Source organism: Heterodontus francisci, chromosome 32, assembly GCF_036365525.1.
Source record: "Heterodontus francisci isolate sHetFra1 chromosome 32, sHetFra1.hap1, whole genome shotgun sequence".
NCBI lineage: Eukaryota > Metazoa > Chordata > Chondrichthyes > Heterodontiformes > Heterodontidae > Heterodontus > Heterodontus francisci.
The window spans coordinates 29,558,201-29,571,416 of record NC_090402.1 but is presented as its reverse complement, the minus strand read 5'-3'; the positions used below and the strand labels follow the sequence as shown (position 1 = coordinate 29,571,416).

At 43.7% G+C, this 13,216-nt stretch overlaps 1 protein-coding gene across 18 annotated transcripts in view; it reads left to right on the top strand.

Moving 5' to 3' along the window:
- The window catches only part of znf618 (zinc finger protein 618), a 111,184-nt gene that overhangs the window by 76,596 nt on the left and 21,372 nt on the right, over positions 1-13,216 (top strand). For all 18 annotated transcript variants that reach the window (XM_068012613.1, XM_068012620.1, XM_068012606.1 and 15 more), the window contains 3 exons: positions 11,317-11,403; positions 12,534-12,575; positions 12,782-12,865. In XM_068012613.1, coding sequence (XP_067868714.1) covers positions 11,317-11,403; positions 12,534-12,575; positions 12,782-12,865 — 213 coding nt within the window. The remainder of the gene's footprint in view (positions 1-11,316; positions 11,404-12,533; positions 12,576-12,781; positions 12,866-13,216) is intronic.

Below are 13,216 nucleotides of genomic sequence, written 5' to 3'. Positions count from 1 at the left end.
AGGAAAAGGTCAAGAATGCTTTTCCCCTCATGTTGGTTCTTTCGCTGTGTGCAGAAGGCCCAGTCTGGCAGCTTATGTCCTTCATGACTCAGCCAACTTGTTCAGTAGTGGTGCTCCTTTGCCAGTCTTGGTGATTGATATTGAACTCCCCTACCCAGAGTACATTGTGTTCCCTTGCTGTCCTCGGTGCTTCTTCCAAGTGGTGTTCAACATGAAAGAGTACAGCTTCGTGAGCTGACTGAGGGCAGTAGTAGGTGGTAATCAATAGCAGGTTTCCTTGCCCATGTTTGATCTGATGCAATAAGTGTAAAAGTGTGTGGCTAGTGAGGGGAATGTTATGGGCAGTGCATTTGATCTGGTTCGTGTTAAAGGGAAGTCTCTATAATAATTGGAGAAGGCCAAGTTAAATTTATAACATACTGTCATTCTAGGCCCCCCACCTGCCAAAAATGAGGCACATCAATTTTGTCATGAACATTGACTTGTTAAACAGATCAGCCGTGGCTGGAAAAAAATATTTGCATATTAACAGACAGTGTTTGGAAGGACAAAGCAGCCATTCCCTGACATTCAACCTGCAATGGACTTTTGATCACCAGACATTGAAGGTGGGGGGGGGGCTCGCATTCAAGGTTGACTGCTGAGATGGCTGACACAAACGGACATGGTCAAACCAGCTAGTCACATGACGAACCTGCTGGACAACCTGAGTTTTTTTTTTAATTTGTACAAACCGTTTGGGGGGATAAAAAGGCAGAGTGTCTGTTTGCTCCTGGACTAAAGATCTCTCTCCTGTCTGCTCCCATCTCTTTCTCATAAGCATCTGAATCCACTGAAGACACATGATTCCCAAGAGAGAAAAGTCTCCTACAGTGAGCAAGGTTTAAGAATAATACTGGGCCCCAATGACCAGCAAGACCTACTTACAATCAAGGACTCTAGAGTGAGCTCGAAGAACTGTAACAACAACTCTTCAGATATTGCCTCAAACTTTTCCATTTTATTTTTCTTCTCTTTTCTGTCTTTTGCACGTGTGTATCACATATGCATGCTAGCATGGGCGCGTCGTGTATCCATAGGCATTAACCGAATTAGCGTTTAAGTTTAAGAAATTTCAACTTTTCTTTAAACCTAAGAAAGCCTGTTTGTTCTGGTTTCTTTGTCATAATTGGAAAGCAGTGAACAAGGATTCACCAAGGGGGAGCTAAATAATGCGGTGTGTTTAAAATTAAGCCCTGTTACGGTAAGACCAGGTGAAGGCTGAGAGGGAACTTTAGACCTCTTTCTCACCAGGTCTTAAGAGAAATTTGGGTGCTAGTGTCTGGAATTTTAACCACAGACAAATGAGAGAAATTGGAAGTGGGAAACCAAATTGTTCCCAATCAAAAGAGAGCAAGATTTCAATACAGGTTTTCTTGTGGTTGTGTGTGCTTGAATACTAACATATCTGCATCTGAAGCTAGTGGCTCCCCAAGCCAAGGTGAAGTCACTTGGGGTAAGTTAAAAGCACTGTCTATGGAGGAGCTGAGAAAATTGGCTGAGCAGTGTGGGATCACAGTACTGGCTAGGAAGTCTGAACTCCTCAGACTAGTCGCTAACCATTTTTCACTTGAATCTGAAGAAGCAGAAACAGGGTTAGAAGCAGGCTCCGAGAGGATATTGTTAGCAAAGATACAATTGGAACAAAGGAAACTTAAATTAGAAGACACGGAAAGAGGGAAGCAGGAAAGGGAGAAAGAGAGAGCCTTTCAGAAAGAACATGAAGAAAATAAAAGGCAGGGGGGGCGAGAGAGAGAAAGAATATTCCAGAAAGAATGTGAAGAAAGAGAGTTGAAGTGGTTTGAGTTAACTCGGAGGAGACAGAGTAACCCCAGTGAAAGCATGGCCAATATGGAAGAGCAAAATTCAGAGCTGGGTTACAGAGTTGTTAAAACTAGCTCAACTAATTCCAAAATTCAATGAAGAGGAAATAGAAACATTTCTTGTGTCCTTTGAGAAACTGACACAGCAGCTAAAATGGCCAGCTGACACCTGGCCTCTTTTACTGCAAAGCAAGCTAACTGGAAATGTCCACGAGGTTTATTCCCTGTTGCCAGATGAGAGTTCATCAAATTATGAACTGACAAAAATGCTAACCTCAGGGTATATGAATTCGTACCTGAAGCCTATCGCCAAAAGTTTAGAACCCTCAAGAAGCAAGCTAATCAAACTTATCTGTGGTTTGAAGGAAGTAAGCAGCTGGCTTTTGACCAGTGGCAGAGAACTCTTAATGTACAGCTCAGCTATGCGAATCTCAGAGAAGTAATTCTGTTAGAGGAATTTAAACAGTCTCTCCCATTCTCCATAAAGACCCATGTAGAGGAGCAGTGGATCCAGAGAGCCCGGTAAGCGGCTGTTCTGGCCGATGAGTTTGCTTTAATTTATGTCGGTTTCCCAGGGGAGAACCTTTCCTGGTCATCCCCACAAATCCGAAAGGGAGGGAAGGTGATAGGAGCCCAAGCAGTCCTGAGAGAGAAAGGAAAGCAGGAGACACAGTGGGTCCTCCTCTAGCCAAAAAGGAAGGTGCTGTGAGCAAGAGTGAGACCTGTGTGCTTCCATTGTAATAAAGTAGGGCATTTAAACCGGAACTTAGACCAGAACGGCGGCGGACCTGAAAGGAGGTGGATCCAGAGTGGGACCTGTGGAAATTTAGAGCGGGGCTCGAGGCCCTTACCTAAGTTAGACCGGAGCAGTGACAGTCGGCAGTCTCTGTTTGTGTCAGCATGCGCTGGGTTTCAAAAGAGGGGGGGGAAAAAAACTTACTGTGACATCACGGAAAATCTGTAAGCTGATTAGTTGTTAAGTAACAGCTGTTATTGCCTGTAAATAGCTTAAAAAGTAGGGGAAAAAGTTTTTTTTAACCCTCAAATAGCTACCTTGTAAGTGATAAGCTTAGTACTACCAAGGTTTAATTAATTATTGTAATTTATTAATGATTACTAATTAGAATTGTGCTGTTTGGACAAAGTGAGGCTGTGAGTTGTGCGAGGGATTTTACTGACTAGGGGAAAGAGGTGCTCTTTGCAGTCTTCTCTGCCTTTTCAGCCTCCATGGTACAGGGGAAGAAGCTGATTGGCAAGTAACTGATAAGTTATTCCACTTATTACCTCAGCAATAGTTGCTTTGTAAAGCTAAGTAGCGACAGGGCAGCTTGGCCAAGTGGAAGGTGTCTTCTATGCCATGTGGGAAGTCGTGGACGTTCCATGTGTCCTTGACAGACACATCTGCAGCAAGTGTCACAGGCTGCAGAAGCTTGAGCTCCGGGTTTCGGGACTCGAGCGGCGGCAGGAGTCACTGTGGTGCATCCACGACGCAGAGAACTATGTCGATAGCACGTTTCAGGAGGTAATCACCCTGGAGCTTAAGAGAGCACAGACAGAGAGGGACTGGGTGGCTGCCAGACAGACAAGAAAGTCAAGGCAGGTAGTGCAGGAGTTCCCAGAGGGCATCCAACTTTCTAACTGGTATTCATTTCTGAGTACCGATGGGAGAGAGGGTTCCTCTGGAGAGTGCAGCGAGAGTCATGACCAGAGCACCATGGGTGGCTCATCTGTGCAGGGAGGGAGGAGGAAGAACAAGAGAACAATAGCGGTAGGGGATTCTACAGTTAGGGGAACAGATAGGCATTTCTGTGGTCGCAGACAATTTCAGGATGGTATGATGCCTCCCTGGTGCAAGGGTCATGGATATCACCGAGCGGCTTCAGGGCATTCTGGAGGGCGAGGGTGCACAGCCAGTGATCGTGGTCCACATTGGTACCAACGATATAGGAAGAAAGAGGGATGAGGTCCTGCAGGCTGAGTTTAGGGAGTTAGGAACGAGGTTAGCAAGCAGGACCTCAAAGGCCTGGATTACTCCCAAAGCCACGTGCTAGTGAGTATAGAAATAGGAAAATACACCAGATGAATGCATGGATGGAGAGATGGTGCAGGAGGAGGGCTTCAGATTTCTGGGGCATTGGGACCGGTTCTGGGGGAGGTGGGACCTGTACAAGCCGGACGGTCTGCACCTGAACAGGACTGGGACAAATATCCTTGCAGGAGGGTTTGCTAGTGCTGTTGGGGATGGTTTAAACTAGCTTGGCAGGGGGATGGGAAGCTGAATGCAGTCTTAGATAGGCCAATTTCAGGGCAGGGAACAGGAGGCAGAAAATTAGCGGATGACTCTGAAAGACAGAAGAAGCAAGGGTTAAAAAGTGTGCAGCATGGGAATTTGGTAGTGTTGAAGGGTATTCATTTAAATGCTAGTAAATAAAGCCAATGAGCTGAGGGCACAGCCACATGGCAACACGATATCGTTGCTATAACGGAAACTTGGCTTAAGGAGGGGCAAGAATGGCACCTCAACATTACTGGATATAGAATTTTCAGGCAGGATAGAGATTAGTTAAGGAATCGATAACAGCTTTGAGGAGGGATAAGATTCTAAATGAATCATCAAATGAGGCCATATGGGTGGAGCTCAGAAATAAAAAAGGGGCAACCACACTACTAGGAGTGTACTATAGACCTCCAAATAGTGAGAGGGAGGTAGAAGCACAAATATGTAGGCAAATCTGAGTGCAAAAACTACAGGGCAATAATAGTTGGGGATTTCAACTATCCCGATATCATCTTTTTCTTCTTCTTTGGCCTCCTTGTCTCGAGAGACAATGGGTAAGCGCCTGGAGGTGGTCAGTGGTTTGTGCAGCAGCGCCTGGAGTGGCTATAAAGACCAATTCTAGATTGACAGACACGTCCACATGTGCTGCAGATAAAATTGGTTGTCGGGGCTGTTACACAGTTGGCTCTCTTCTTGCGCTTCGGTCTTTTTTCCTGCCAACTGCTATGTCTCTTCGACTTGCCACGCTTTGGCCCCGCCTTTATGGTTGCCCGCCAGCTCTGGCGATCGCTGGCAACTGACTCCCACGATTTGTGATCAGTGTCACAGGACTTCATGTCGCGTTTGCAGACGTCTTTAAAGCGGAGCCATGGACGGCTGGTGTGTCTGGTACCAGTGACGAGCTCGCTGTACAATGTGTCCTTGGGGATCCTGCCATCTTCCATGCGGCTCACATGGCCAAGATCCGCGATATCAACTGGGATACAGACAGTGTGAAGGGCACAGAGGGGACAAAATTCTTGAACTGTGTTCAAGAGAACCTTTTTTAACCAGCACGTAACCAGCCCAATGAGAGGGGGCGCAATTCTAGATTTAGTCTTCAGTGATGAAGGTGGGCAAGTGGAGCAAGTAACAGTGGGTGACCATTTTGGAGATAGTGACCATAATACAGTATGTTTTAGCATAATCATGGAAAAGGAAAAAGATAAAAAAAGTTCTAAATTGGGGGAAGGCAAATTTTAAGAAACTGAGAGGTGACCTGGCGAAAGTGGACTGGATATAGCTACTTGAAAGAGAATCAGTGGCAAACCAGTGGGAGGCATTCAAAAGCAAGATACTACAGGCATTGTGTAGGCACATCCCCTCAAAGATAAAGGGTGGTACTGCCAAATCTAGAGCCCCCTGGTTATCTAGAAGCTTAAGGGTAAGTTAAAGCAGAAAAAGAAAGCTTATGACGATCACAAAAATCTTCATACTTTACAAAACCTAGAGGAGTATAGAAAGTGCAAGGGTGAAGTAAAAAAAAAGAAATTAGAAAAGCAAAGAGCGGACATGAAAAATTATTGACAGATAAAATATCCTCGGGTTTTCCTTGATTTTATCAGTACATTAAGAGCAAGAGGATAACTAAGGAAAGGGTTGGGCCTATCAGAGATTTCCAAGCGAACGTATGTGTAGATGCAGAAGATGTGGGCAGGGTTCTTAAGTTTTTTGTATCTGTCTTCACAAAGGAGAGGGTTGATGGAGACATTGTAGTTAAAGGGGAGAAGTGTGAAATATTAGATACGATAAGCATAATGAGAGAGGAAGTACTAGAGAGTCTGACATCCTTGAAAGTGGATAAATTGCCAGTGCTGGATGGATTGCATCCCAGGTTGTTAAAGAAAGCCAAGGAGGAAATAGCAGATGCGCTGAGGATCATCTTCAAATCCTCACTAGATACAGGAGAAGTACCAAACGATTAGAGGTCTGCGAAAGTTGTGCCATTGTTTGAAAAGGGTGCGAGGGATAGGCCAAATAATTATAGACCGGTCAGTCTGACCTCGGTGATGGGTAAATTGTTAGATCTGTTCTGAAGGACAGGATAAGCTGTCACTTAGGCACAGATTAATAATCAGGGATAGTCAGCATGGATTTGTTAAGGGATGGTCATGTCTTACTAACTTAATTGAGTTTTTTGAGGAGTGACAAGAAGGATTGATGAGGGTAATGCAGTGGATGTGGTCTACATGGATTTTAGTAAGGCATTTGACAAGGTCCCACATGGCAGACTGGTCAGTAAAATGAAAGCCCATGGGATACAGGGGAATGTGGCAGGTTGGATCCAGAATTGTCTCGGGGACAGGAAACAAACGGTAGTTGTCGAAGGATGTTCTTGAGAATGGAAAGCTGTTTCCAGTGGCGTTCCACAGGGCTCAGTGTTGGGTCCCTTGCTGTTTGTGGTATATATTAATGATTTGGACTTAAATGTGGGAGGCATGATTGGGAAATTTGCTGATGACACAAAAATTGGCTGTGTAGTTGATAGTGAAGAGGATAGCTGTAGACTCCAGAATGATATCAATGGTTTGGTTGAGCGGGCGTAAAAGTGGCAAATGGAGTTCAATCCAGATAAGCGTGAGGTAATGCAGTTGGGGAGGGCAAATAAAGTGAGGGAATACACAATAAAAGGGAGGACATTGAGAGGGGTAGAAGAAGTGAGACACCTTGGAGTGCATGTCCACAGGTCCCTGAAGGTGGCAGGACAGGTAATTAGAGTTGTTAAAAAGGTATATGGAATGCTTTCCTTTATTGGTCGAGGTATGGAATTCAAAAGCAGGGATGTAACACTGGAACTGTATAAAACGCTGGTTAGGCCACAGTTGGAGTATTGCGTACAGTTCTGGTCATCGCATCACAGAAAGGACATAATTGCTCTGGAGAGAGTACAGAGGAGATTTACAAGAATGTTGCCAAGGCTTGAAAGTTGCAGCTATGAGGAAAGATTGGATAGGCTAGGGTTGTGTTCCTTCGAACAGAAGAGGCTGAGGGGTGACTTAATAGAGGTGTACAAAATTATGAGGGGCCTAGATAGATGGGAAGGACCTGTTTCCCATAGCGGAGAGGTCAATTACCAGGGGGCGCAGATTTAAGGTGATTGGTAGAAGGATTAGAGGGGATATTAGGAAAAAAATGTTCACCCAGAGGGTGGTGGGTGTCTGGAATTCACTGCCAGGAACGGTGGTAGAGGTAGGAACCCTCAATTCTTTTAAAAGGTACCTGGACATGCACCTGAAGTGCTGTAACCGGCAAGGCGATGGACCAGGTGCTGGAAGATGGGATTAGATTGGGCAGCTAATTTTTTTCAGGCGGCACGGACACAACAGGCTGAATGGCCTCCTTCTGTGCCGTAATTTTTCTATGGTTCTATGATTCTAAAAGTTGAATGCTGGAAATTAAAGGGAAAACCAATAGGGTTAATCAGGGCACACCCGCTCAGTGAAGAAGTGAACCTGATGGAAAGCATAGCGGAACAAGCTGTGGCTTTAACTGCAGTAAGTGTGCAAGCCAGGAAGTTTACTACTGCAAGTGCAGAAAAATTTAATAAAATTTTTGCAGGTTATCGGTGTTTTGTGTCTGAAGGGAAAGTAACCCCATACCCTCGACTGGGGCAAGCAAGCCCATAGTGATTCTCAGGGACACAAGGGCCACTAGATCCCTTTTACTGGGGAACAGCCTGACCTTTCCCCCTGAGAGTGCAGTGAACACCAGAATGGTGGTGAATGGTATTGGAGGGCTGTCTATGCCTGTACCTGTACACTGCGACCTAGTTTCGGGATCAGTGACCGTATGGATTGTCCCCAGTTTGCCTGTAGAAGGGGTTGACCATGCTAGGTAATGATCTGGTGGGGGTGAAGTTGGTAGCCCCCCAGTAGTGAAAAAAAGATTGCAGGAGGTCAGAGAGACAGGGCAGTGGCAGGAGACAGACTCCTGCAGTTTCCTTGGATGTGTAGTGGTTCAGGCCATGATCAAACCAGCTCCCCCAGAGGAGACTGAATTGGCACTTCAGACCAGGTCTGTCTGTCTGAAACTTTCTTTGGAAAGTTAGGAGATCCAGGGAATGAATTAAATGGATTTTCCCTAGCCGCGGCTCAGCAAGTCGACCCAGTATTGAAAGTTTGCAGAGGCTGCCCAGTCTGAAAGTGAAGCAGAGGGAGTCCCTGATTGCTACTATTTAAAGAATGGGGTACTGATGAGCAAATGGAGTTCTCCTCACAGACCTGAGAGCCATGAGTGGGCAGTAGTTCACCAGTTAGTGATGCCGCAGAGGTACCGGAGAGAAATATTAAGAAGGGCCCATGAGACTACAGTGGCTGTACATGCCGGTATACGAAAGACCAACGCCCGCGTAAGACAGCAGTTTGACTGGCCAAAACTTCACAAAGGTGTGGTGGAATACTGCAGGAGTTGCCACATGTGCCAGGTTGAGGGGAAACCCCAACCTACAGTGAAACCTGCACCCCTAAGTCCTGTACCGGTATTAGGAGGACCCCCTCAGCAGAGGGCTGGTGAACTGTAAGGGACCCCTGCCGAGAACAAAAAGGGACAGGCAGGCACAAGGCTAGCAAAAGGTTCGACAGGGAAGGGGAAAAAGTGACCAAGACGGCAGGTTAAAGGAAGTCCAGGAGGAATCCCAGATGAAAACCACTATTTGATCAGCCAACCCCAAAAAATGTGAAAAGTTAGACCCCACATCCTCCTTTGTAAGGCAGCCCACCAAAGGAACCTGCAGAGACAAAGACCTCTAGGGGGCAGAGAAACGGAGGGTGATGCCTCACCTAGTCGAAGTGCTGCAGTGGAGTCTGCACACGTACCTGCAGGCAGGAGTGTCCTCTGAGACAAAGGAAAGATTAGCAAAGAATCCTTCCCCTCAGTCAGAACTGAAGAAAACCACCCATCCCCCAAAGTCAAAAGCCTTTGCATGACTCAGCAAAGCACTGAAAGAGAGTTCAGGATAGCCCCGCACACTACTGACTCTCCTGAAAAAATAATCACCTCAGCAGGAACAAAGACCCTTTGCAGCCATGGAAATATGCAATCGGGAGAGATACATCCCCAAAAAAGAACCACATGTTTACTGCGATGCCAAAAGAGGGGCGATTTTAATAAGCTTTCGGATTTGTGAATGAATGAGACAAATGCATGTTTTTTTTTCTGTATCTTAGATTTTTCTCTCGACTCTTCTAATGAAATGTGCCTTTTCTCAAATCGCATTTCATTCTGCTGGGTGTGGAGGTGTCATGCTAGGTCCCCAACTGCCAAGAATGAGGCACATCAGTTTTGCCATGAACTTTGATTTTTAACTGTTGTTGGAGTGAGGAAATGACTTGTTAAACAGATCAGCTGTGGCTGAAAAAAAACATTTGCATATTAACAGACAGTGTTTGGAAGGACAAAGCAGCCATTCCCTGACATTCAACCCACAATAGACTTTTGATCACCAGACGTTGAAGATGGAGGAGCTCGCATTCCAGGTTGACTGCTAAGATAGCCGAATACACAAACGGACATGGTCATGTTCCGAAGAAGGATCACTGACCCGAAACGTTAACTCTGCTTCTCTTTTCACAGATGCTGCCAGACCTGCTGAGTGGTTCCAGCGTTTCTTGTTTTTATGTCAAACCAGCTAGTCACATGACTAACCTGCTGGGCAACCTGAGTTTTTTGAATTTGTATGAACAGTTTGGAGAAAAGAAAAGGCAGAGTGTCTGTTTGCTCCTGGATTAAGAAGATCTTTCTCCTGTCTGCTCCGATCTCTTTCTCACAAGCCTCTGAATCCACTGAAGACACTTGAATCCCAAGAGAGAAAAGTCTCCTATAGCGAACAAGGTTTAAGAAGAATACTGGGCCTCAACCTAAAGCAAGATCTACCTACAATCAGTGACTCTAGAGTGAGCTTGAAGAACCGCAACAAGTCTTCAGATATTGCTTCAAACCTTTCCACTTTATTTTTTCTTCTCTTTTCTGTCTCTTGCATGTGTGCATCGCGTATGCATGCTAGCGTGGGCGCATCATGTATCCGTAGGCATTAACCGAAGTAGAGTTTTAAGTTTAATAAATATCAACTTTTCTTCTTTAAACCTAAGAAAACCTGTTCTTGCTGGTTTCTTTGCCTTATAATTGGAAAGCGGTCAACATGGATTCACCAAGGGGGAGCTAAAAACAGTGTGTTTAAAAATAAAACCCTGTTATAGTAAGACCAGGTGAAGGCAGAAAGGGAACCCTAGACCTCTTTCGCACCTGGTCGTAACAGTACAATGTTTTCATGAAAATAATGGTCACAGAAGTAAATGGAAAACAAGACATGGCTTCTATGAGATGTTGCCACCAATGATGGCAAGCAGTGTGTGTTCGACGTGGATTAATTTGATTGATGATTTTCGAGGCACCTGCTTTATTTCTGCAAATTAAATTTGCATTAATCCATGGGGAGAAGGGTCCTTTTAAAATGTAATTCATAGGACTTTGGAAACATACCCTGATGTGGATGAAGAAAACTGCTTCATCATCTGATTAAAAATTGTGCTGATCTCTTGCCTAATTTCATTAAATTTCCCACTTTCCTCTGTCCTGCAGAGACCTATCGTTCGAACTCTGCTCTTGCACTGGGATGTTATTTGATTGGCATCAGTAGATGTCTGTTACAGTCATACAAAGGAACATTGTGGATCTCGCAGATTGTCATCTAGGATCAACCTTTAGTCTAATTGGGGAGTATCCAAGCTGGGAAATATTGGCACCAGCTGGAAACCATCTTTTCTAGGTCTGGGATCTCCAGGTCAACATCTAGACCAGTCATCTGCTAAGGTCAACAAAGCACTTGGTTTTATGGAAGACCTGAAATAGTAGGTCTCCATGATGTTGAAAAGTTAGACATATTTGCTGTTTTTTCTGCATGGCTGGTGGGCTTGACAGTCTTAGAAGATGTACAGCATTCTTGTGACACCTTAGCAAACAGATAATCCATATATATTCACCAAGATTAAGAACTTACTGCTACTTTAAGAAATTAACTGTGACCAAAGGTTCTGAAATTTCAGCATAAAAGCAAAGAAATGGTCCAGAAATGATTTTTCTTCGGGGCATGATGTGTTTTCTGAAAAATAAATCTAATAACATTTCTTCAAAAATGTGCAGATGCAGAGAGTCCTCTTGTCAAAAGAAGTGAAGCTAAACTGCCAAATACATGTGAAGAAAATAACAACAGCTCACAGAATTCTAGCGGTACGTAAGATGCATGAAATAAATAAGTAGCACGATCCTTCAATTGACGCATCATTAAAGGCCAGGGAATCTACAGTGAATTATTGAATGTCTACCTTTAAAAAGTTCGTGGAATAGTGAATACAAATGCCAGAAAATCACAAGTTCTTCAATTTCTTGCTTTTTACGTGCCCAGCATTGCCTGTGAAATTCTGGCCCTGGTTCTTCTCTGGTTATGCATTCTAACGCACCAAAGGTGTAACCATGTTACTAGCAGTGCAGAATGTGAGGATGATTAGTTTTATCGTCCATGAATTTTGAAGCCTAAAATCCCCTCACGATATTGCAGACAAAAAGACAATCATGGGTGCTGAAGTACTTAAATGGGAGTCACCTTATGCAGTTGTCAAATGAGGTGGGCTGCAATGTGGGTAGGAATTTAAACTGAATAGTCAAAAAATGCAGATCTCTAATATCAAGAATAAATATCCTGTAAGTGCAGTGATTTATTACTCAGCTTAATATTTACCCTGCTTTTGCAGGCAAACTGATATTTTCAAGCTTATTATTTAAATTATTTCACTCTTCTGTGGAAGACACTTGCAAAATTTAATACCAGTTAAAGCACTGGTTTATAGCCTCTTTCCCCCAACTCCACCCCATCACAGCTGGTAATGGAGGGGCTGGGGTCTGTACTAATTTAGCACAGCAGGTGTTGCTTTAAGATTTTGTGGATTCCACTGTGGCACATCCACGAGATCAGTATTTCCAGCATGGAAACTGTCGTCACACAGTCCATCAAAAAATTAATAAAAACTGGACTTGCAGACCCATGAGTCTAAATGGTTTCCAATGTGTTTTTGTGCCATTTTAAAGTTGCTGATTTGTATTTTGATTAATTTGTTCAATAAGCTACCCAAAAAGAACAGTATATTTAGTCGTATTCACATTTATTGGTGATTTTCTCAAAGTATAGGTTATTTAGTGGAATACAGCATAATTAGAAGAGCTTTTTTGTATTAGTGAAGAACAGGAACAATTGGAAATCTTGCATACTGCAGCATTACTACAAATTTAACTTGCTGTACTTAGGCTCTGTCTGCTAATTGCATTATAAATGCCTGCACTTATTTCCATAAAATGTTTTCCAGGAGGTACAAGTGTACAGAAGTCAGGTCTGTCTTCTGTCAAAAGTAAGTCTGAAGTGATCTTTGTCAGTCAGTCTTTGCTTTAACTTTTAATGCAAACTTGATATTTAAAACAGCAGCAAAATGTTTTCTTACAAAATAAATTTTTTTTAAAAAGTGAAAATGCTTGAACACAACTTTAATAAAAGTAATTTTGCTTCGAAAAAATTGTGGAAATTGCATATGAGGCATGGTTTGTTTAATATTTGCAGATGGCTCCACGTGTCAGAGCTGTGGAAATGAACATAAACACTGCACCTGCTTAAGACAACAGGCACATAATAGCAGAGCACGAGGTAATTTATAAAATGCTGTACAAATTAGAATGATAAAAATGGAGTCTTTTTACAACTAAACTCTGTATTCACACCTCAAAATCATTCAATGTAATAATGGTCTTATGTTTATTTGCACTTCATGTTAATGCATAATTACTTTAAATCACTATCTTATAGGATTTGTCTTCACCCAGATATCCTTTAGACTGCAAGGACTGCAGCAGTTCAAGAAGGCAGCTCACCACCACCACGTTCTCCAGGGCAATTAGGGATGGGCAATAAACGCAGGCCTAGCCAGCGACACCCACATCCCAGAAATGAATAAAAAAAATCAGTAGGCTAAACTGCCAAGACATGGAAGTCATAGAC